The 22,846-nt window shown below is 27.8% G+C and overlaps 3 protein-coding genes across 9 annotated transcripts; all 3 read left to right on the top strand.

The window, feature by feature from the left end:
* The first annotated feature begins 2,562 nt into the window (after nt 1–2,562).
* On the top strand, nt 2,563–7,803 carry LOC146872609 (17-beta-hydroxysteroid dehydrogenase 13-like). Of its 3 annotated transcripts, none has more exons than XM_085660965.1 (8): nt 2,563–2,719; nt 3,202–3,489; nt 4,336–4,460; nt 5,029–5,139; nt 5,941–6,114; nt 6,224–6,306; nt 6,375–6,491; nt 6,593–7,803. In XM_085660965.1, the coding sequence occupies exons 2-8, from the start codon at nt 3,270–3,272 to the stop codon at nt 6,726–6,728; spliced, it is 966 nt and encodes a 321-aa protein (XP_085517091.1). In that variant the 5' UTR covers nt 2,563–2,719; nt 3,202–3,269; the 3' UTR covers nt 6,729–7,803. The 3 variants fall into 3 exon arrangements, with proteins under 3 accessions (XP_085517091.1, XP_085517090.1, XP_085517092.1); XM_085660964.1 differs by lacking the exon at nt 2,563–2,719 and adding an exon at nt 2,747–2,912; XM_085660966.1 differs by lacking the exon at nt 2,563–2,719 and adding an exon at nt 2,750–2,912 and having other exon boundaries at nt 5,953–6,114.
* A 2,553-nt stretch (nt 7,804–10,356) lies between these two features.
* Nucleotides 10,357–15,256, top strand: LOC118448575 (estradiol 17-beta-dehydrogenase 11-like). 4 transcript variants are annotated; one of them, XM_085660942.1, is made up of 8 exons: nt 10,357–10,430; nt 11,011–11,296; nt 12,143–12,267; nt 12,839–12,949; nt 13,751–13,924; nt 14,037–14,119; nt 14,188–14,304; nt 14,406–15,256. In XM_085660942.1, the coding sequence occupies exons 2-8, from the start codon at nt 11,077–11,079 to the stop codon at nt 14,539–14,541; spliced, it is 966 nt and encodes a 321-aa protein (XP_085517068.1). In that variant the 5' UTR covers nt 10,357–10,430; nt 11,011–11,076; the 3' UTR covers nt 14,542–15,256. The 4 variants fall into 4 exon arrangements, with proteins under 4 accessions (XP_085517068.1, XP_035737888.2, XP_035737889.2 ...); XM_035881995.2 differs by having other exon boundaries at nt 10,383–10,535; nt 11,009–11,296; nt 14,406–15,255; XM_035881996.2 differs by lacking the exon at nt 10,357–10,430 and adding an exon at nt 10,561–10,728 and having other exon boundaries at nt 11,009–11,296; nt 14,406–15,253.
* A 245-nt stretch (nt 15,257–15,501) lies between these two features.
* LOC118448577 (estradiol 17-beta-dehydrogenase 11-like) lies at nt 15,502–21,815 on the top strand. Of its 2 annotated transcripts, none has more exons than XM_035881999.2 (8): nt 15,502–16,757; nt 17,342–17,629; nt 18,477–18,601; nt 19,354–19,464; nt 20,550–20,711; nt 20,829–20,911; nt 20,976–21,092; nt 21,202–21,815. In XM_035881999.2, the coding sequence occupies exons 2-8, from the start codon at nt 17,410–17,412 to the stop codon at nt 21,341–21,343; spliced, it is 960 nt and encodes a 319-aa protein (XP_035737892.2). In that variant the 5' UTR covers nt 15,502–16,757; nt 17,342–17,409; the 3' UTR covers nt 21,344–21,815. The 2 variants fall into 2 exon arrangements, with proteins under 2 accessions (XP_035737892.2, XP_035737893.2); XM_035882000.2 differs by having other exon boundaries at nt 15,504–16,950; nt 21,202–21,814.
* Nucleotides 21,816–22,846: the final 1,031 nt, after the last annotated feature.

The following is a 22,846-nucleotide window of genomic DNA, read 5'->3' as shown; positions in this document are numbered from 1 at the left end:
TAATATATTTCTTCTCCTATTCTTCATGTTTCCGATACTTACAACTTTTTATTAATACCTACCGATGTATTATGCTTTTCTTTACAATGTATTTATCTTATAACAAAAGACCCTATAGTTCAGCTATTTTTTCTTACGTACCAACATTTGAAGCTACCATCTGTGTGTAACAGATTCTTATCTTGTTAACAGGACGTGTGAGTCCAAACGATAAATTGATCAAACTGGTTTTCTTTACATGGAAATTAATTCAACGATTTTTTTGATACTTGCTCAGTTATAAACTGTTTATTAATATTATACGTATCTCAAATATGTAGATACGTATATTTGATTGAAGATACTAAACTGCGTAAGAATATGGTTTTTTTTGTGTGTGAGATATGTCGGTAAACAAATTAACTGATAACCGTAAAGGTTCTAGAAGTCAAAGATTATCCATTTATTAGATGAATGAAAAAATGGAACGTTCCAATAGTAATTGTTTATGTGCAATTGTGAGGTTCATATAGTTATGGTAAATGAAGATCTGGAATATTGAGAAAGAGAGAATGATAAATAGTGGCGAAATTGAATGCATAAGAGAGTATTGAGTAATGTTTAGCGACTGACGTACGAGTGAAAAAAGCTAGCAAGTATAGCGAAGCAAAAAATTAATAGAGAGACAGACGGGACAGCGAACAGTGAAGAGCGAACAGCGAACAACGAACAGCATATGATATTATGCTATCTATATTTCAATAATTATATATATTTTTCAATGTTTAACCACTATCGAGTACAATATTGTTTTCCTCAGCATTGTACCGGCCTACTAGTAGGGAAAGAATTAACCTGTCATTAGTTTTCAACAGGTTTAATTATATTTTTTCCCACACACACACACAAACACACCCACACACACATATATATATATATATATTTTTGCACCTATATACTTGTGTAGATTTAACATCATATATTTTTATTAAATATATTAATCTAAATATTTATTTTCTTAATATTCTTATTGAATTTATTATATTGTAAAGTGGTGAGTTTAAAATTCTTATTGGATTTGTATTAATTACATCAATGTGATCTTACTTTCTTAACTTGTGATGAGGAAAAGTTATGTGTCCGTAGAAACTAAACAAAGATAACAGTTTGTTCTTATTGTCAACAGAAAAAATATAAAAATCTAATATAACAAGAGAACGTAAAATATTAATTGCAATTGAATACAAATTGTTCAGTTGAATAATATTTATATTAAAATGTAATTAATCGAAAGAATGTATTATAAAAAATAAATGCAACATGATTGTCAATCGCGAAAATTTTATATAAAAGGAATAGACCAGTATATTTTTTTTAACTATAACGACATCGACAACGAGAAAAGTTTATTTTTGTACTTTCTTATTTTTTTTCTAATATTTTTATAATAACTATGATTGTGATAAAAATCGATAAAAACTATTGGACGTACGTTGATTTCGTAATCCATATGATGCACTTACTCAAAAATTCAGATAATTTATTGGATTAATGGGAAGAATTATGCTCGCGTTCTTTTCTCCTTCTTTTGTTTCTTGGGTAAAAAGATTTTGTTATTTTTTTTCGGAATAAATTAATTTCCATTTACCGGTTTATGCAGGATGTAATATATTATCCACTATCATATTGGTGATCTTTTCGACATATCCCTCTTCTCTCTCTTTCTCTCTCCTTCTCTCCTTCTCTCTTTTGCATATTCATACATGTTGCTATTTTACATAGACAAAATACAAAATTCATTTTGTAGTCGAAATAAGAGAGAAAAGTTAAAATGTTATTTATTTAAAATAAATCATAAAGTAGAAAAAGAAATGATTGAGAGAGAGAGAGAGAAAGAGAGAGATAGAGGGCGAGAGAGAAAAAGAAATTTCGATCAATTATATGTTATATTAATAATATCGAAAACAACTTGTTTATATAAAAATATTCTTTTGCTCTAATTACATTGAGTCGTTTACGAGAAATGAAACATATGGGTTATTAAAATAAGAAATAAAATGTTATGTTTCAATTGGATTGAGAAACATTTCTTTGGAATAGGACATCAATAGTTTCTAATCTTGTTATCGTCTTTCGGGATTGTTTGAAATTTTCAGATTGAGTTTTTCGTGCAGGAATAAAATAGAATGCATCGATTGTTCATGATGCAAAATTCGAAACAAAATCTTCTTTAGAGCTCATTGATGTTTTGTTATAATCATTTTCAAGAAGTGTTGAACTTATGATATATGATCTGCACAAATTATCACCAAATGTTACACCCGTTTATTCATATTATTTTCGACCCATCTTGTGTACATCGGCGATAGAAGTTTCATTTCAAGAAAGATTTAGAATTATGTAGTAATTAGTTCCGGTATATGATATAACGACAAATATTCACTGAAGGCGTATACAAAACATTTCGAGTCAGTAGGTCAAGTATATATGTACAGTAGCCAGTTTTGAAATGCGTATTTCCCCCGCTCTTCTGTGTATGTATATCCCTACCTCGCATATAATATCTCGTTCAACTTGCTCGGCATTCAGTTTGTCGATAACCATAGGACGAAGAGGATAGTCTTTTTTTTAAAGAGAAGAATAATTGATTTCGTTGACAATTTGTTGCCGTTACTTATTTATCTTTTTTTAGCTGCTTCTTATTTCCTGAAATAAGATCTGTGGACATTTGATTTTTTATGTAAGCTATATCATGCATTGGAATATTTCCTTTTTCAAATGTTGTTATTAATGTAACAATAAATAAACTTTGTGTTATTTTTTGTGAGTTTTTGGCTTGTAATTACAAAGAAAATATTTCGAAAAGTATTTAAATATTGAGAGTAAATTTTTAAATCCAATGTACAAGTGTATCTCTGAAGGGATTTAAGAAGGTATGATTTTGAAGGAAACTTTCTTGGAAGAGAGTAGTGGATATGTGATCTTGATCATACTCAAACTATAATCGTGTAATACTAATGTTAACGATTGCAATAAAACTAGTGATAATAATGATGTTGATATTACGATAATAATAATGATAACGAAGATAGTAATAATAATAATAATAATAATAATAATAATAATATTAATAATAATAATAATAATAATAATAATAATGATAATAATAAATTATGTTTTATATTTCGTCTTATACATTAATGTTGTTATTGCTCAATACAGGATAATTTGTTACAATTTTCAATTGCTCAGAAAGAGAGACGAAAATAACGTTGTAAGTTTATGTAATCATGTGGATCTTTCTACCTGTGTTCAAATTTATCATTTCCAAATTTATTGGAATTATGAGAAGTATTATGAAGTTATTTATTCCGTGGAAATATCAAATGAAGGACATTTCTGGCGAGATTGCTCTCGTCACAGGTGCTGCCGGAGGTCTTGGAAGAGCAATAGCCATCGGTTTAGCTAATCATGGTGTCATCGTTGTCATTTGGGACATCAATCAGAACGGTGCGTTATCTTTGATATTCTATGTCATTTAAAAAATTCTTTGTTTATTCAAAATTATATTCGGAAGGTAAATCTATAATATATTATGGGGCAAATGTTCGTATTTAAAATCTTCATATGATTCAAGTCACATATATTCTTACGTTAGTATGTATTGTATTATTTCTTTTTATATATAGTAATAAACCATCTAACTTTAAGATCACATTTTGATCATTATAAGGATGAGAAAAAGTCATATATGAATTGATACGAAAACTTTCTCTTCTTAAGTCATAAATATTTCTATAGGATTTGTTTACGTTTTTAGAATGAACGAAATATATTTTTAAAGTTTTCTATTCGTTTCGGAAACGTCTTTTAGATAAATATTTATTTATCTATTTATTACATTTTGAGATTTAGCAGAAATATTAAGTGAAAATAATGAAATCAATTAAGATATCTTCCTTCTTAAGATAAAATATTATTAATTATTTATTAATTATTATAAGAATCTATACATTTATCTTTCGTCGTATTAAATACAAATGCATACATACGTAAATGTATCTTAAATTTTTTATACGCAGTTATTTCTAATGTTTTTCTAATATATATTTCAACACTCATTAATAGCATGTCGAATAAAAACATTTAAATATATTTATTTTCGTTCGTCAAATGATGCATGTATACAATTTACTTATTAATTCGGCTGAGTCGAATATTTAAGTACAGTTGTGACAATTTACTGAAGACTTATAAGTTTGGAATTAATTAATGATAAGAATAGCATATAAGAATCATTTTTATTTCGAAAAAGATGCTTACATAAATGATTGATTTTCTTTTGTTAACTTTCAGGTATCGAAGAAACGATGGAATTAATAAAAGCAGCGGGTGGTACTTGTTACGGTTACGTTTGCGATGTTCGTAATCGCGATGATATTTACAAAACGGCTGAAATTGTTAGAGAAGAAGTTGGTCAGGTGAGATTACATGCAAAACGTTGTTAGACGGATATTGAAAAATATAGCGAAAAATTCTGTCGATTTTCACACGAAGAACTTTTCGAGTGAAATTTCTTCCTGTTATCGATGGATTATGTAATGCAGGCGTTCTCGTGATAACGTTGTACTTGCTTAGAAAATGATAGTAGATAACGTTTTAATAGTTTGGATTTTCTTAAAGGGTCAGATTAGCTATTTTACTTCATTTACAGTTTTGTCGATTTTTAGGCTCATTTAGGGGAATTAATATTTGAAGAATTACCGTTAAAATTAGTTGAAAATTTTTGGCAAATGACCAATAAAGCTACTTTCTTTTCATTAATATCGTGATAATCTTCGATTGTTTTGCATTAAATTTTGGGATGTTTTCTAAGTTTGAAGATTATAAGTTCAATGTCAATCTAATCAGATACTATGATTAGAGAAGTATTGTAATGCGCGGTTCGGTACGTATCACGTATAACTTTTGTTGTTAAAGAACGCCTAACGCACGTTTTTATATGTAAATTGTAAAATATTTTTATTCAAATATTTATTTAATTTGTAGGTAACTATTTTGATTAATAATGCAGGTGTGATAAATATTGGAATTTTCTGGAAGACATCGGATGATCTTCTTAGTCGTTTAATGGAAGTAAATATTATGAGCCAATTTTGGGTAAGAAAAACAATAATATATCCCTTATACGTTAAATTCTAAACAAAACCATTTGGTATATTACTGTTTAATGTAGTTAGCTTATTAACAAAAATATAATTCAAACATTGCGGTGGATTACAGATTCGAATATAGATTGTGATATCTAAACGTATCGTATCGTTGTAAAGTGAACTGTTTTCCGACTATCCTTAGATTCACAGTTCTTTATTTCTGATCCTTCGAGTACTTTGAAATTATTAAAATTATCATAAAAACTGCCAGTTAGATTTTCTCGAAGAATTTTTACAGGTATTCTTTGTATTCATGACATATCCTTGTATAAATATGTTCGCGTGCATATCGTTGTAGAGCAAGTTGAATCGTTTATAAGGCTAATTAGAGGAAATTTCATGTACTGTTTTTACTTGTTATTTGCATGAATTCATTAGCACTATCGTCTATCATTTTCAAAAGAGAAAAAGAAATAGTAAATTGAAATCTGATAGACATCTGAGTGCTTTTGAATGAAATCAAAAGAATGGATTCGTTTGGATCGTGACAGAATTATTTTAAACCCAGTTATCCATTACTACATGTAAACTCGCAGCGATTATATCGATCAATCGATTTGCTGAGTCTAGATGACCAAAAATCAATGAAAAATCATTTTGACTTGCTAATTCGATTCAGTACCGCAAGTATGTTAAAATGTATGTAATCGTTCGATAACAAATATTTTCTTTATGATAGTAATGGAATATATAAATTTGTTGCAACTATATGTATTTCTAATAAATTCCATGATTCTTGTAATAATAGAATCTTTTCCAGATTGTCAAAGCATTCCTTCCGGCAATGATAGAAAGCAACACAGGCCATATTGTGAATATAGCGAGTATTGGAGGTCTCGTTGGATGTCCCGCAATTGTAGATTATTGTGCGTCTAAGTATTCAGTTGTTGGTTTCAGTGAAGCATTACAATTGGAATTAGACGTATGTATTATGCTTAATTTATATTTATTTGCTGATAGAAATATCGATTAGTTGGCTATATTTTTGTTGCTATATTATTTTTTTATTTCTGTTTATACATTTTATTTAGTTTCATGGACATGACGTTAGCATTACATCACTATGTCCGACGTTCATTCTCAATACGGGCATACCTGCAGCTAAATTCTCTGGGTATGAATGTTTAGTACCTGTAGAGTTAATTACTATATAAATATGAAAAAAATAAATATTTGTTTCAGGCATCTTCCAACTGTTAGTCCGCAAGATGTTGCTGAATGTACTGTTACTTCCATTCGATGTAATAGGAAAATTGTTTTGGTGCCAAATTACATGTACCTCCTACTATTTATGAAATGGTATAATAGATTTCTCAGAAAAACTTTATCCGCACAATCGTAACATTTTTCTTTAATTTTTATCGTTTACAATTTAATAACAAATCTAAACCAATTTTCAGGATAATGCCATATCGTTTCTATTCTAAAGTATTGAGATATCTAATGCCGATAGATCGAACTGAATTTTATCCAATAGAAAGTCAAGAAAAATATAAAACACATTTTTCAAACGCAAATAATGTCATTGCGTCATGAGCACTAGGCATGTTCACTTAATTTTTGCGAAAGATATCATGTACTGATATTTAAGTATTTCTATATGAATATATGGATTATCAAACAAGAATAAAGAATAGAATCATCAATCGCAAAAGTATCAAATAATAAGAGTTGATCATTTCGGAATAGAATATCGGAAACGAGTATAATTTGTTCTTTACAATTTATTTATCTTATAACTAAAGTCCCAATAATTTCACTATTACGTCAATATATATATTTGAATCTACATTTGAAGCTTCCATCTGCGTGTAATTATTTTAACTTAGGTCAAGGGCAGGACACATGTATGCACCAGCGATAAAATGATCAAACCGGTATTCATTTAAAAGAACCGCTCCCATCATAATCCCAAATTAACAGGAGAACATAAATTCTTTTGAATGAACCTCGTGAGGTAGATGTGAGATGTAGATGTAGATGGGATAGTAGATATCACAGTATATTTGTAGTAGTATGATACAATTGTCTTTGTGTTCATGTATTATGAGCCGCATTGGCTATTTCTGACTTAATAATGAGATAAAACTCGGATGTATGTATGTTGTGATGCTGAAGTATATAAGTTAGACTGCTGTAAGGAACAAATTATACTCGTTTCCGATATTCTATTCCGAAATTATGAACTCCTGTTATTTGATAATTTTATGATTGCTGATTCTGTTCTTCATTCATATTTCATAATCCATATTGAAATATTTAAATATCAGTAATTTAGTTTGTGCTAGACACCTCCTTTTGAGGCATAGCCAGTTATATTGATAAGACTCGACTGTTCTACTGGTGAGTGCAAATGCTTGGTTGCTACCGACTGCGGATTTTTACGTGCAACGGAACGTATTATTTGTTGTATTGTTGATAATGAACATGAGTGATCTGATTTATAGTTTTCTTTGTATCGGAATAAATGATTATATAATTTTTTAATTTTTCTGATTTATGTGCACTAACTTCTAAAGAAAAAAGAGTATATATATATGTAGGAATTTCACTAGGAATGGCACTAAGACCGTAATGTCTTTCTGAAATAAATTTATTTTAATTTAATTTATTTTATTTTAATATATTTCTTCTCCTATTCTTCATGTTTCCGATACTTACAACTTTTTATTAATACCTACCGATGTATTATGCTTTTCTTTACAATGTATTTATCTTATAACAAAAGACCCTATAGTTCAGCTATTTTTTCTTACGTACCAACATTTGAAGCTACCATCTGTGTGTAACAGATTCTTATCTTGTTAACAGGACGTGTGAGTCCAAACGATAAATTGATCAAACTGGTTTTCTTTACATGGAAATTAATTCAACGATTTTTTTGATACTTGCTCAGTTATAAACTGTTTATTAATATTATACGTATCTCAAATATGTAGATACGTATATTTGATTGAAGATACTAAACTGCGTAAGAATATGGTTTTTTTTGTGTGTGAGATATGTCGGTAAACAAATTAACTGATAACCGTAAAGGTTCTAGAAGTCAAAGATTATCCATTTATTAGATGAATGAAAAAATGGAACGTTCCAATAGTAATTGTTTATGTGCAATTGTGAGGTTCATATAGTTATGGTAAATGAAGATCTGGAATATTGAGAAAGAGAGAATGATAAATAGTGGCGAAATTGAATGCATAAGAGAGTATTGAGTAATGTTTAGCGACTGACGTACGAGTGAAAAAAGCTAGCAAGTATAGCGAAGCAAAAAATTAATAGAGAGACAGACGGGACAGCGAACAGTGAAGAGCGAACAGCGAACAACGAACAGCATATGATATTATACTATCTATATTTCAATAATTATATATATTTTTCAATGTTTAACCACTATCGAGTACAATATTGTTTTCCTCAGCATTGTACCGGCCTACTAGTAGGGAAAGAATTAACCTGTCATTAGTTTTCAACAGGTTTAATTATATTTTTTCCCACACACACACACACAAACACACCCACACACACATATATATATATATATATTTTTGCACCTATATACTTGTGTAGATTTAACATCATATATTTTTATTAAATATATTAATCTAAATATTTATTTTCTTAATATTCTTATTGAATTTATTATATTGTAAAGTGGTGAGTTTAAAATTCTTATTGGATTTGTATTAATTACATCAATGTGATCTTACTTTCTTAACTTGTGATGAGGAAAAATTATGTGTCCGTAGAAAATAAACAAAGATAACAGTTTGTTCTTATTGTCAACAGAAAAAATATAAAAATCTAATATAACAAGTGAACGTAAAAAATTAATTGCAATTGAATACAAATTGTTCAGTTGAATAATATTTATATTAAAATGTAATTAATCGAAAGAATGTATTATAAAAAATAAATGCAACAGGATTGTCAATCGCGAAAATTTTATAAAAAAGGAATAGACCAGTAGATTTTTTTTTAACTATAACGACATCGACAACGAGAAAAGTTTATTTTTGTACTTTCTTAATCTTTTTCTAATATTTTTATAATAACTATGATTGTGATAAAAATCGATAAAAACTATTGGACGTACGTTGATTTCGTAATCCATATGTTGCACTTACTCAAAAATTCAGATAATTTATTGGATTAATGGGAAGAATTATGCTCGCGTTCTTTTCTCCTTCTTTTGTTTCTTGGGCAAAAAGATTTTGTTATCTTTTTTCGGAATCAATTAATTTCCATTTACCGGTTTTTGCAGGATGTAATATATTATCCACTATCATATTGGTGATCTTTTTGACATATCCCTCTTCTCTCTCTTTCTCTCTCCTTCACTCCTTCTCTCTTTTGCATATTCATACATGTTGCTATTTTACATAGACAAAATACGAAATTCATTTTGTAGTCGAAATAAGAGAGAAAAGTTAAAATGTTATTTATTTAAAATAAATCATAAAGTAGAAAAAGAAATGATTGAGAGAGAGAGAGAGAAAGAGAGAGATAGGGGGAGAGAGAGAAAAAGAAATTTCGATCAATTATATGTTATATTAATAATATCGAAAACAACTTGTTTATATAAAAATATTCTTTTGCTCTAATTACATTGAGTCGTTTACGAGAAATGAAACATATGGGTTATTAAAATAAGAAATAAAATGTTATGTTTCAATTGGATTGAGAAACATTTCTTTGGAATAGGACATCAATAGTTTCTAATCTTGTTATCGTCTTTCGGGATTGTTTGAAATTTTCAGATTGAGTTTTTCGTGCAGGAATAAAATAGAATGCATCGATTGTTCATGATGCAAAATTCGAAACAAAATCTTCTTTAGAGCTCATTGATGTTTTGTTATAATCATTTTCAAGAAGTGTTGAACTTATGATATATGATCTGCACAAATTATCACCAAATGTTACACCCGTTTATTCATATTATTTTCGACCCATCTTGTGTACATCGGCGATAGAAGTTTCATTTCAAGAAAGATTTAGAATTATGTAGTAATTAGTTCCGGTATATGATATAACGACAAATATTCACTGAAGGCGTATACAAAACATTTCGAGTCAGTAGGTCAAGTATATATGTACAGTAGCCAGTTTTGAAATGCGTATTTCCCCCGCTCTTCTGTGTATGTATATCCCTACCTCGCATATAATATCTCGTTCAACTTGCTCGGCATTCAGTTTGTCGATAACCATAGGACGTAGAGGACTCTCTTTTCTTTTTAAGGAGATGAATAATTTATTTTGTTGACAATTTGTTGCCGTTACTTATTTATCTTTTTTTAGCTGCTTCTTATTTCCTGAAATAAGATCTGTGGACATTTGATTTTTTATGTAAGCTATATCATGCATTGGAATATTTCCTTTTTCAAATGTTGTTATTAATGTAACAATAAATAAACTTTGTGTTATTTTTTGTGAGTTTTTGGCTTGTAATTACAAAGAAAATATTTCGAAAAGTATTTAAATATTGAGAGTAAATTTTTAAATCCAATGTACAAGTGTATCTCTGAAGGGATTTAAGAAGGTATGATTTTGAAGGAAACTTTCTTGGAAGAGAGTAGTGGATATGTGATCTTGATCATACTCAAACTATAATCGTGTAATACTAATGTTAACGATTGCAATAAAACTAGTGATAATAATGATGTTGATATTACGATAATAATAATGATAACGAAGATAGTAATAATAATAATAATAATAATAATATTAATAATAATAATAATAATAATAATAATAATGATAATAATAAATTATGTTTTATATTTCGTCTTATACATTAATGTTGTTATTGCTCAATACAGGATAATTTGTTACAATTTTCAATTGCTCAGAAAGAGAGACGAAAATAACGTTGTAAGTTTATGTAATCATGTGGATCTTTCTACCTGTGTTCAAATTTATCATTTCCAAATTTATTGGAATTATGAGAAGTATTATGAAGTTATTTATTCCGTGGAAATATCAAATGAAGGACATTTCTGGCGAGATTGCTCTCGTCACAGGTGCTGCCGGAGGTCTTGGAAGAGCAATAGCCATCGGTTTAGCTAATCATGGTGTCATCGTTGTCATTTGGGACATCAATCAGAACGGTGCGTTATCTTTGATATTCTATGTCATTTAAAAAATTCTTTGTTTATTCAAAATTATATTCGGAAGGTAAATCTATAATATATTATGGGGCAAATGTTCGTATTTAAAATCTTCATATGATTCAAGTCACATATATTCTTACGTTAGTATGTATTGTATTATTTCTTTTTATATATAGTAATAAACCATCTAACTTTAAGATCACATTTTGATCATTATAAGGATGAGAAAAAGTCATATATGAATTGATACGAAAACTTTCTCTTCTTAAGTCATAAATATTTCTATAGGATTTGTTTACGTTTTTAGAATGAACGAAATATATTTTTAAAGTTTTCTATTCGTTTCGGAAACGTCTTTTAGATAAATATTTATTTATCTATTTATTACATTTTGAGATTTAGCAGAAATATTAAGTGAAAATAATGAAATCAATTAAGATATCTTCCTTCTTAAGATAAAATATTATTAATTATTTATTAATTATTATAAGAATCTATACATTTATCTTTCGTCGTATTAAATACAAATGCATACATACGTAAATGTATCTTAAATTTTTTATACGCAGTTATTTCTAATGTTTTTCTAATATATATTTCAACACTCATTAATAGCATGTCGAATAAAAACATTTAAATATATTTATTTTCGTTCGTCAAATGATGCATGTATACAATTTACTTATTAATTCGGCTGAGTCGAATATTTAAGTACAGTTGTGACAATTTACTGAAGACTTATAAGTTTGGAATTAATTAATGATAAGAATAGCATATAAGAATCATTTTTATTTCGAAAAAGATGCTTACATAAATGATTGATTTTCTTTTGTTAACTTTCAGGTATCGAAGAAACGATGGAATTAATAAAAGCAGCGGGTGGTACTTGTTACGGTTACGTTTGCGATGTTCGTAATCGCGATGATATTTACAAAACGGCTGAAATTGTTAGAGAAGAAGTTGGTCAGGTGAGATTACATGCAAAACGTTGTTAGACGGATATTGAAAAATATAGCGAAAAATTCTGTCGATTTTCACACGAAGAACTTTTCGAGTGAAATTTCTTCCTGTTATCGATGGATTATGTAATGCAGGCGTTCTCGTGATAACGTTGTACTTGCTTAGAAAATGATAGTAGATAACGTTTTAATAGTTTGGATTTTCTTAAAGGGTCAGATTAGCTATTTTACTTCATTTACAGTTTTGTCGATTTTTAGGCTCATTTAGGGGAATTAATATTTGAAGAATTACCGTTAAAATTAGTTGAAAATTTTTGGCAAATGACCAATAAAGCTACTTTCTTTTCATTAATATCGTGATAATCTTCGATTGTTTTGCATTAAATTTTGGGATGCTTTCTAAGTTTGACGATTATAAGTTCAATGTCAATCTAATCAGATATTATGATTAGAGGTGAAGTATTGTAACGCGTCTTTCGGCAAGTATCTCGTATAACTTTTGTTGTTAAAGAACGTCTAATGCACGCTTTTATATGTAAATTGTAGAATATTTTTATTCAAATATTTATTTAATTTGTAGGTAACTATTTTGATTAATAATGCAGGTGTGATAAATATTGGAATTTTCTGGAAGACATCGGATGATCTTCTTAGTCGTTTAATGGAAGTAAATATTATGAGCCAATTTTGGGTAAGAAAAACAATAATATATCCCTTATACGTTAAATTCTAAACAAAACCATTTGGTATATTACTGTTTAATGTAGTTAGCTTATTAACAAAAATATAATTCAAACATTGCGGTGGATTACAGATTCGAATATAGATTGTGATATCTAAACGTATCGTATCGTTGTAAAGTGAACTGTTTTCCGACTATCCTTAGATTCACAGTTCTTTATTTCTGATCCTTCGGGTACTTTGAAATTATTAAAATTATCATAAAAACTGCCAGTGAGATTTTCTCGAAGAATATTTACAGGTATTCTTTGTATTCATGACATAGCGTTGTGTAAATATGTCCGCGTGCATATCGTTGTACAGCAAGTTGAATCGTTTATAAGGCTAATTAGCGGAAATTTCATGTATTATTTTTACTTGTTATTTGCATGAATTCATTAGCACTATCGTCTATCATTTTCAAAAGAGAAAAAGAAATAGTAAATTGAAATCTGATAGACATCTGAGTGCTTTTGAATGAAATCAAAAGAATGGATTCGTTTGGATCGTGACAGAATTATTTTAAACCCAGTTATCCATTACTACATGTAAACTCGCAGCGATTATATCGATCAATCGATTTGCTGAGTCTAGATGACCAAAAATCAATGAAAAATCATTTTGACTTGCTAATTCGATTCAGTACCGCAAGTATGTTAAAATGTATGTAATCGTTCGATAACAAATATTTTCTTTATGATAGTAATGGAATATATAAATTTGTTGCAACTATATGTATTTCTAATAAATTCCTTGATTCTTGTAATAATAGAATCTTTTCCAGACTGTCAAAGCATTCTTTCCGGCAATGATAGAAAGCAACACAGGCCATATTGTGAATATAGCGAGTATAGCAGGTCTATTTGGATGTTACCGAGCCGTAGATTATTGTGCGTCTAAGTATTCAGTTGTTGGTTTCAGTGAAGCATTACAATTGGAATTAGACGTATGTATTTTGCTTAATTTAGTATATTTATTTGCTGATAGAAATATCGATTAGTTAGCTATATTTTTGTTGCTATATTATTTTTTTATTTCTGTTCATACATTTTATTTAGTTTCATGGACATGACGTTAGCATTACATCACTATGTCCGACGTTCATTCTCAATACGGGCATACCTGCAGCTAAATTCTCTGGGTATGAATGTTTAGTACCTGTAGAGTTAATTACTGTATAAATATGAACAAAATAAATATTTGTTTCAGGCATCTTCCAACTGTTAGTCCGCAAGATGTTGCTGAATGTACTGTTACTTCCATTCGATGTAATAGGAAATTTGTTTTGGTGCCAAATTACGTGTACTTCCTACTATTTATGAAATGGTATAATAGATTTCTCAGAAAAACTTTATCCGCACAATCGTAACATTTTTCTTTAATTTTTATCGTTTACAATTTAATAACAAATCTAAACCAATTTTCAGGATAATGCCATATCGTTTCTATTCTAAAGTATTGAGATATTTAATGCCGATGGATCGAACTGAATTTTATCCAATAGAAAGTCAAGAAAAATATAAAACACATTTTTCAAACGCAAATAATGTCATTGCGTCATGAGCACTAGGCATGTTCACTTAATTTTTGCGAAAGATATCATGTACTGATATTTAAGTATTTCTATATGAATATATGGATTATCAAACAAGAATAAAGAATAGAATCATCAATCGCAAAAGTATCAAATAACAAGAGTTTATAATTTCGGAATGGAATATCGGAAACGAGTATAATTTGTTCTTTATAATTTATTTATCTTATAACTTAAGTCCCAATAATTTCACTATTACGTCAATAACCGAATCTCTATTTGAAGCTTCCATCTGTGTGTAGTTATTTTAACTTAGGTCAAGGGCAGGACACATGTATCCACCAGCGATAAAATGATCAAACCGGTATTCATTTAAAAATACCGCTCCCATCATAATCCCAAATTAACAGGAGAACATAAATTCTTTTGAAGGAACCTCGTGAGGTAGATGTGAGATGTAGATGTAGATGTGATACTAGATATCACAGTATATTTGTAGTAGTATGATAAAATTGTCGTTGTGTTCATGTATTATGAGCTGCATTGGCTATTTCTGAATTAATAATGAGATAAAACTCGGATGTTTGTATGCTGTGATCCTGAAGTATATGAAAAAGTATGTGTTCGTAGAAACTAAACAAAGATAACAGTTTGTTCTTATTGTCAACAGAAAAAATATAATAATCTAATATAACAAGTGAACGTAAAATATTAATTACAATTGAATACAAATTGTTCAGTTGAATAATATTTATATTAAAATGTAATTAATCGAAAGTATGTATTATAAAAAATAAATACAACAGGATTGTCAATCGCAAAAATTTTATAAAAAAGGAATAGACCAGTAGATTTTTTTTTAACTATAACGTCATCGACAACGAGAAAAGGATATTTTTGTATTTTCTTATTTTTTTTCTAATATTTTTATAATAACTATGATTGTGATAAAAATCGATAAAAACTATTAGACGTACGTTGATTTCGTAATCCATATGTTGTACTTACTCAAAAATTCAGATAATTTATTGGATTAATGGGAAGAATTATGCTCGCGTTCTTTTCTCCTTCTTTTGTTTCTTGGGCAAAAAGATTTTGTTATTTTTTTTCGGAATCAAATAATTTCCATTTACCGGTTTATGCAGGATGTGATATATTATCCAGTATCATATTGGTGATCTTTTTGACTTATCCCTCTTCTCTCTCTCTCTCTCTCCTTCTCTCCTTCTCTCTTTTGCATATTCATACATGTTGCTATTTTACATAGACAAAATACGAAATTCATTTTGTAGTCGAAATAAGAGAGAAGTTAAAATGTTATTTATTTCAAATAAATCATAAAGTAGAAAAAGAAATGATTGAGAGAGAGAGAGAGAGAGAGAAAGAGAGAAATAGAGGGAGAGAGAGAAAAAGAAATTTCGATCAATTATATGTTATATTAATAATATCGAAAACAACTTGTTTATATAAAAATATTCTTTTGCTCTAATTACATTGAGTCGTTTACGAGAAATGAAACATATGGGTTATTAAAATAAGAAATAAAATGTTATGTTTCAATTGGATTAAGAAACATTTCTTTGGAGTAGGACATTAATAGTTTCTAATCTTGTTATCGTCTTTTGGGATTGTTAGAAATTTTCAGATTGAGTTTTTCGTGCAGGAATAAAATAGAATGCATCGATTGTTCATGATGCAAAATTCGATACAAAATCTTCTTTAGAGCACATCGATGTTTTGTTATAATCATTTTCAAGAAGTGTTGAACTTATGATATATGATCTGCACGAATTATCACCAAATGTTACTCCCGTTTATTCATATTATTTTCGACCCATCTTGTGTACATCGGCGATAGAAGTTTCATTTCAAGAAAGATTTAGAATTATGTAGTAATTAGTTCCGGTATATGATATAACGACAAATATTCACTGAAGGTGATATACAAGGTATATACAAAACGTTTCGTGTCAGTAGGTCAAATATATATGTACAGTAGCCAGTTTTGAAATGCCTATTTCCCCCGCTCTTCTCTGTATGTATATCCCTACCTCGCATATAATATCTCGTTCAACTTGCTCGGCATTCAGTTTGTCGATAACCATAGGACGTAGAGGACTCTTTTTTCTTTTTAAGGAGAAGAATAATTTATTTTGTTGACAATTAGTTTGCCGTTACTTATTTATCTTTTTTTAGCTGCTTCTTGTATCCTGAAATAAGATCTGTGGACATTTGACTTTTTAATGTAAATTATATCATGCATTGGAATATTTCTTTTTTCAAATGTTGTTATTAATGTAACAATAAATATACTTTGTGTTATTTTTTGTGAGTTTTTGGCTTGTAATTGAAAGGAAAATATTTAGAAAAGTATTTAAATATTGAGAGTAAATTTTTAAATCCAATGTACATGTGTATCTCTGAAGGGATTTAAGAAGGTATGATTTTGAAGGAAACTTTCTTGGAAGAGAGTAGTGGATATGTGATCTTGATCATACTCAAACTATAATCGTGTAATACTAATGTTAACGATTGGAATAAAACTAGTGATAATAATGATGTTGATATTACGATAATAATAATGATAACGAAGATAGTAATAATAATAATAATAATAATAATAATAATAATAATAATAATAATAATAATAATAATAATAATAATAATAATAATAATAATAATTATAATAATAATAATAATAATAATAATAATAATAATAATAATAATAATAATAATTATGATTATAATAATGATGATAATAATAATAATTATAATATATTATGTTTTATATTTCGTCTCATAAGTTAATGTTGTTATTGCTTAATACAGGATATTTTGTTACCATCTTCAATTGCTCAGAAAGAGAGACGAAAATAACTTTGAAAGTTTATGTAATCATGTGGATCTTTCTACCTGTGCTCAAATTTATCATTTCCAAATTTATTGGAATTATGAGAAGTATTATGAAGTTATTTATTCCGTTGAAATATCAAATGAAGGACATTTCTGGCGAGATTGCTCTCGTCACAGGTGCTGCCGGAGGTCTTGGAAGAGCAATAGCCATCGGTTTAGCTAATCATGGTGTCATCGTTGTCATTTGGGACATCAATCAGAACGGTGCGTTAACTTTGATATTCTATGTTATTTAAAAAATTATTTGTTCAATCAAAATTATATTCGGAAGGTAAATCTATGATAAATTATGGGACATATGTTCGTATTTAAAATCTTCATATGATTCAAATCACATATATTCTTACGTTAGTATGTATTGTATTATTTCTTTTTATATATAGTAATAAACCATCTAACTTTAAGATCACATTTTGATCATTATAAGGATGAGAGAAAGTCATATATAAATTGATACGAAAACTTTCTCTTCTTAAGTCATAAATATTTTTATAGGATTTGTTTACGTTTTTAGAATGAACGAAATATATTTTTAAAGTTTTCTATTCGTTTCGGAAACGTCTTTTAGATACATATTTATTTATCTATTTATTACGTTCTGAGATTTAGCAGAAATATTAAGTGACAATAATGAAATCAATTAAGATATCTTCCTTCTTAAGATAAAATATTATTAATTATTTATTAATTATTATAAGAATCTATACATTTATCTTTCGTCGTATTAAATACAAATGCATACATACGTAAATGTACCTTAAATTTTTTATACGCAGTTATTTCTAATGTTTTTCTAATATTTATTTCAACACTCACTAGTAGCATGTCGAATAAAAACTTTTAAATATATTTATTTTCTGTTCGTCAAATGATGCATGTATACAATTTACTCATTAATTCGGCCGAGTCGAATATTTAAGAACAGTTGTGACAATTTACTGAAGACTTATAAGTTTGGAATTAATTAATGATAAGAAAAGCATATAAGAATTATTTTTATTTCAAAAAAGATGCTTACATAAATGATTGATTTTCTTTTGTTAACTTTCAGGTATCGAAGAAACGATGGAATTGATAAAAGCAGCGGGTGGTACTTGTTACGGATACGTTTGCGATGTTCGTATTCGCGATGATATTTACAGAATGGCTGAAGTAGTTAGAGCAGAAGTTGGTCAGGTGAGATTGCATGCAGCCGTCGTTAGATGCATAGCGAAAAATTCTAACGATAAGGATTGGATAATTTTTGTTTTTCGAAATGTTGCCTGTTTTTTCTTGATATTGATAGGTTTTTGAGTTATGGCTTTTTTTGCTAACAATCTACTCGCTTAGGAAGAGATATTAAATGACCTTCTAATGAAGTTGAATATTATCTATATCATTATTTCTAGGTTGTGTTTTTCTAAATGAGCTGTGTAGTCGTTCATTTACAGTTTTATCAGTTTTCAGTTGCGTTTTGAGAAATGAATATTTATACGATTAATACATTATTACATTGATACATTTGCATATTAAGCTCATACATGCGTGGATTTTTTCCTACTGATTATTACCGAAGTACAGACATACATGCTGATTTTTTATATAATAAAAAAGAAATTTTAGTGATATAGGCCAATTTTAGACTTTTCCGAATAATCCAAATGGTTTAAAATCATTTGTAAATATTCGACAAATATTCAATGAAACTATTCTTTTCTTATTTGTGTCGCGACACTCTTTGCTAATCACGCATTAAATTTCTGGATATTTAAAAATTTTTGTAATTAGAAGTTCCATATAAATTTGATCAAGTGTTATGACAAGTATCGAAGTATTGCATTGAATCGTATGGCATATTTTATATAAATATTATTATTAGAGAACATTTAACGCGATGCTTTTATACGTATAGTAGAATATTTTTCTTCAAATATTTTTCTATTTTGTAGGTAAACATCTTGGTTAATAATGCAGGAGTGATAAATATTGGAAATTTCTTGGATATTCCAGATAATCTTCTTAATCGTACAATGGAAATAAATATCATGAGTCAATTTTGGGTAAGTAAAACTATAATATATCCTTTATATGTTCAATTCAACTAGTATTAATGTTTGATTTTGTTGTTTATTAATAAAACTGCAATTAAAATGGTATGGCTTTTTATAGTTTCGAATAAAAAAGGTAATATGAAAATGTACTGTATTGAAAATGTACTATATATACAATGATTTTGTGGTTGAAGAGTGAACTGTTCTGCGACTTTCATTAAATTGACAGTTCTTTCTATTTCCTCTTTCAAATTCTTAGAACTCATAGAAAGTGTCATAGAAACTGCTGGTTAGACTTTTTGAAAAAACATATGGGTACTCTCTGTATTCATATATGTGTGTGTATTTATATCCAAATATAATATTGTACTCAAATTTAAATGGATAAACTTAATCTAGACGGCCGATTAAAGCAATGTATTCATATATGTTTTACCCATTTTTTGCTTGAATCCATTGCCACAACAGTATATCACTTTGAACTGTTTAAAAAATTGTAAATTGGACATCCGACTGATTTCCAATTATATGATTTGGATATAATCACTTGTTTCAGTGATTGAACTAATATAAATCCACCTTTATTTCCGAAAAAAACGCTTCCTTTCATATTATTATCTGTTGATTAAGTTATATCATTTATTTTTCGATTTAGTTGAACGAAAATCGATTCTGTTAAAGTCATCCTATGTAAGAATGAGTTGTTAATTGAAAAAGTTGAGTAAATAAATTATTGTGAGGGAAATATTTGTTTTATACATACGTTTATTCATAAAAACGATTAAAGAAGAATAGAATTGTTTACAATTATGTTTAATTCTTATCACTATGTCAAAATATTATATAATATAATTTAATAAGTGGGCACTTTTGGAATCTATCAAAGGAGAAAAATAATTTTTGAAAGTTAAATCGATTAAGTATCTCATTGTGTGACGATCAGATTTAAATATGTATGTAATCGATCGTTGATTACAACTTTTTTATTATAATCGTAATTAAATATAAAAATTGTTTATGATTATATAAATTCTTACCAAAATTCTGGATTTCTGTTAATAAATTCCTGATAATAGAAATTCTTTTCTTTACAGACAGTAAAATCATTTCTCCCGGCGATGATAAAAAGCAATAAAGGTCATATTGTAAGTATAGCGAGTGCAGCTGGTCATATGGGGTGTCCAAAACTAGTTGATTATTGTACCTCAAAGCACGCAGTTGCTGGATTCATTGAATCATTACGATTAGAATTAGAGGCATGTATTTTTTTTTTTTAATTTAGTATCTTTATTTGCTTGTAAAAATACCATTTGTTATATCGGTATATTTTTATTTTATTTTATTTCTTTTTTCTATTTATACATTTCTTTTAGTACGAGGGATATAATATCAATACTACAATAATATCTCCTTACATCATTCGCAATACGGGCATGAATATAGGCAGAATTGCTCGGTATGAATGTTTAATACGCGTAGAGCTAGTTATAAAATATGATAATAATAAATATTTATTTTAGGTTTGCATCGTCTCTCAGTCCGAATGAAGTCGCTGAAAAAACGATAATATCCTTACGATGTAACAAATATATCGTTATTATACCAGCATTCCTTAAAGTTCTAATAATTTTGAAATGGTAGATATCAATCTCTCTTTAAATTTTCTTTATAATAAATAAATTTATAACACTTATCTTTAATTTTTATCGTTTACAATTTAAGAAACAATATTAAATGAAATTTCAGGATACTATGGGATTTCTTTCGTATGTTAATTCCTTCTTTAATCAACTATAATACTTTATCCAGCTATGAACCGATAAAGGAATCATCAGTAAAACAAAGTCCAATAAGGTCCAAAATTGTCGAGCGAAACATTAATAATTAACTGGTCGTATATTTTCAGTTTTTTATTTGCGCATTTTTATTATAACCATTACTTGTAATTTAAGCAGATTAATCAGACAATTAATCAAAAATAATCAAGTCAGATAATGAATTAGTTATTATTTTTTTTCCGATAAGAATATAATTAATATATACAAATCTTGATAGATAGTCTTGCATGATTGTTCTTTTTTGATATCGTGGGGAATGTTATCTCGACATTATAGAAATGTTTGATTGTCTACGTGCTTCTTTAAAAAATATTGATATACTTTATATTTTTTTTTATAAAATTTCACATATCTACTCTTATTTTTTATGAGCAGTCTTGCTTTTTTGATAAATCATAGTTAGCAATGTTGTAGACGATTACTTCATGATGTAACATTGATCTTACTTTTGTTTTATATGTTACTAATTGTGCATTTAAATCTCCTTTCTTATTGTTTCAAGCGTATTACTATTTCTTATTGTTTTTAAATCTATCTTTATTAACTATATTAAATTATATTAAATCTACTTTAAAACTTAATCCTAGAAGCTTGATAAAAATTTTTTTCTTTAGTATTTAGTTATTAATAGTTATTAATTATTCTTTATTTGGTGTTAGAAAATTTGAGGCCTGAAATTTATTAGTTGATAATTTATGTCATTTAATTAATAAATTTTGTAATTGTATCTATGCGTTACATTTTTCAATACGTCATTTATAGCGATCAAGGATAGGAACACACTCAAGTTATTGCAGAGATTTTGTAGAAATATTAATTAAAATGAAAAAAGAATTCGAATCTAGATATTTTTAATTACAATTTTTAATAACAATTTTAATTTATCTTAAGAATTATCGATAATAATTTTCATTTATCTTACGAGTTTGTCCTATGAATTGTCGATAATATATTTAATTTACCTTAAAAATTGTTAGCAATAATTTTGTTTATCTTCCGATTTGTTGAACAAAAATTTGTTTCAATCTTCCTTTTTAATTGTCGATAATAATTTTAATTTGTCTTACAAATTTTTTTTATTTATTATGAGTTGTCAGTAATATCCTTGATTTATCGACAAGTTTTTGGTAATAATTTCAATTTACCTTACGGATAATTGTCAATAATCCTAATTTACCTTACGGGTTGTCGGTAATATCTATGATTTCTCTTGCGAATTGTCGGTAATGATTTTAATAATAATAATCACAATTTATCTTCCGTGTAATCGATAATAATGTTAATTTACCTTCACAGGTAAATATAGTTTATACTATTCTAGAAATAGTTCATACTATTTTTGATTTATTTTACGAATTGTCAATAACATCCTTGCATTCTACAAGTATTCTTCTATTTAAATAATTCTAATCAACAATAAAATCGTATTAATTGACATAATATTATAAAGTTTATTATAGTTGATGTAACTTACAATAGTTTCATCTTTAATATATATACTTCGTACTCTGGTACAAAGATAATCGATGACGATCTATTAAAAAGATATGTAC

The sequence above is a fragment of the Vespa mandarinia genome, chromosome 13, assembly GCF_050613455.1.
Source record: "Vespa mandarinia isolate Hongniang chromosome 13, ASM5061345v1, whole genome shotgun sequence".
NCBI classification, from domain to species: domain Eukaryota; kingdom Metazoa; phylum Arthropoda; class Insecta; order Hymenoptera; family Vespidae; genus Vespa; species Vespa mandarinia.
Note: the sequence above shows the minus strand (reverse complement) of the source record. Positions and strands in the feature narration are given on the sequence as shown.

Excerpts from the sequence above, each read along its gene's own strand:
- LOC146872609 (XM_085660965.1), top strand. The coding sequence starts at position 3,270 with ATGTGGATCTTTCTACCTGTGTTCAAATTTATCATTTCCAAATTTATT. Across the intron at positions 3,490-4,335 it reads TTGGGACATCAATCAGAACG|GTATCGAAGAAACGATGGAA; the intron begins GTGCGTTATCTT and ends GTTAACTTTCAG. Across the intron at positions 6,492-6,592 it reads CTCCTACTATTTATGAAATG|GATAATGCCATATCGTTTCT; the intron begins GTATAATAGATT and ends ACCAATTTTCAG.
- LOC118448577 (XM_035881999.2), top strand. The coding sequence starts at position 17,410 with ATGTGGATCTTTCTACCTGTGCTCAAATTTATCATTTCCAAATTTATT. Across the intron at positions 19,465-20,549 it reads ATATCATGAGTCAATTTTGG|ACAGTAAAATCATTTCTCCC; the intron begins GTAAGTAAAACT and ends TTTTCTTTACAG. Across the intron at positions 21,093-21,201 it reads GTTCTAATAATTTTGAAATG|GATACTATGGGATTTCTTTC; the intron begins GTAGATATCAAT and ends ATGAAATTTCAG.
- LOC118448575 (XM_085660942.1), top strand. The coding sequence starts at position 11,077 with ATGTGGATCTTTCTACCTGTGTTCAAATTTATCATTTCCAAATTTATT. Across the intron at positions 12,268-12,838 it reads TTAGAGAAGAAGTTGGTCAG|GTAACTATTTTGATTAATAA; the intron begins GTGAGATTACAT and ends TTTAATTTGTAG. Across the intron at positions 14,120-14,187 it reads CCTGCAGCTAAATTCTCTGG|GCATCTTCCAACTGTTAGTC; the intron begins GTATGAATGTTT and ends TATTTGTTTCAG.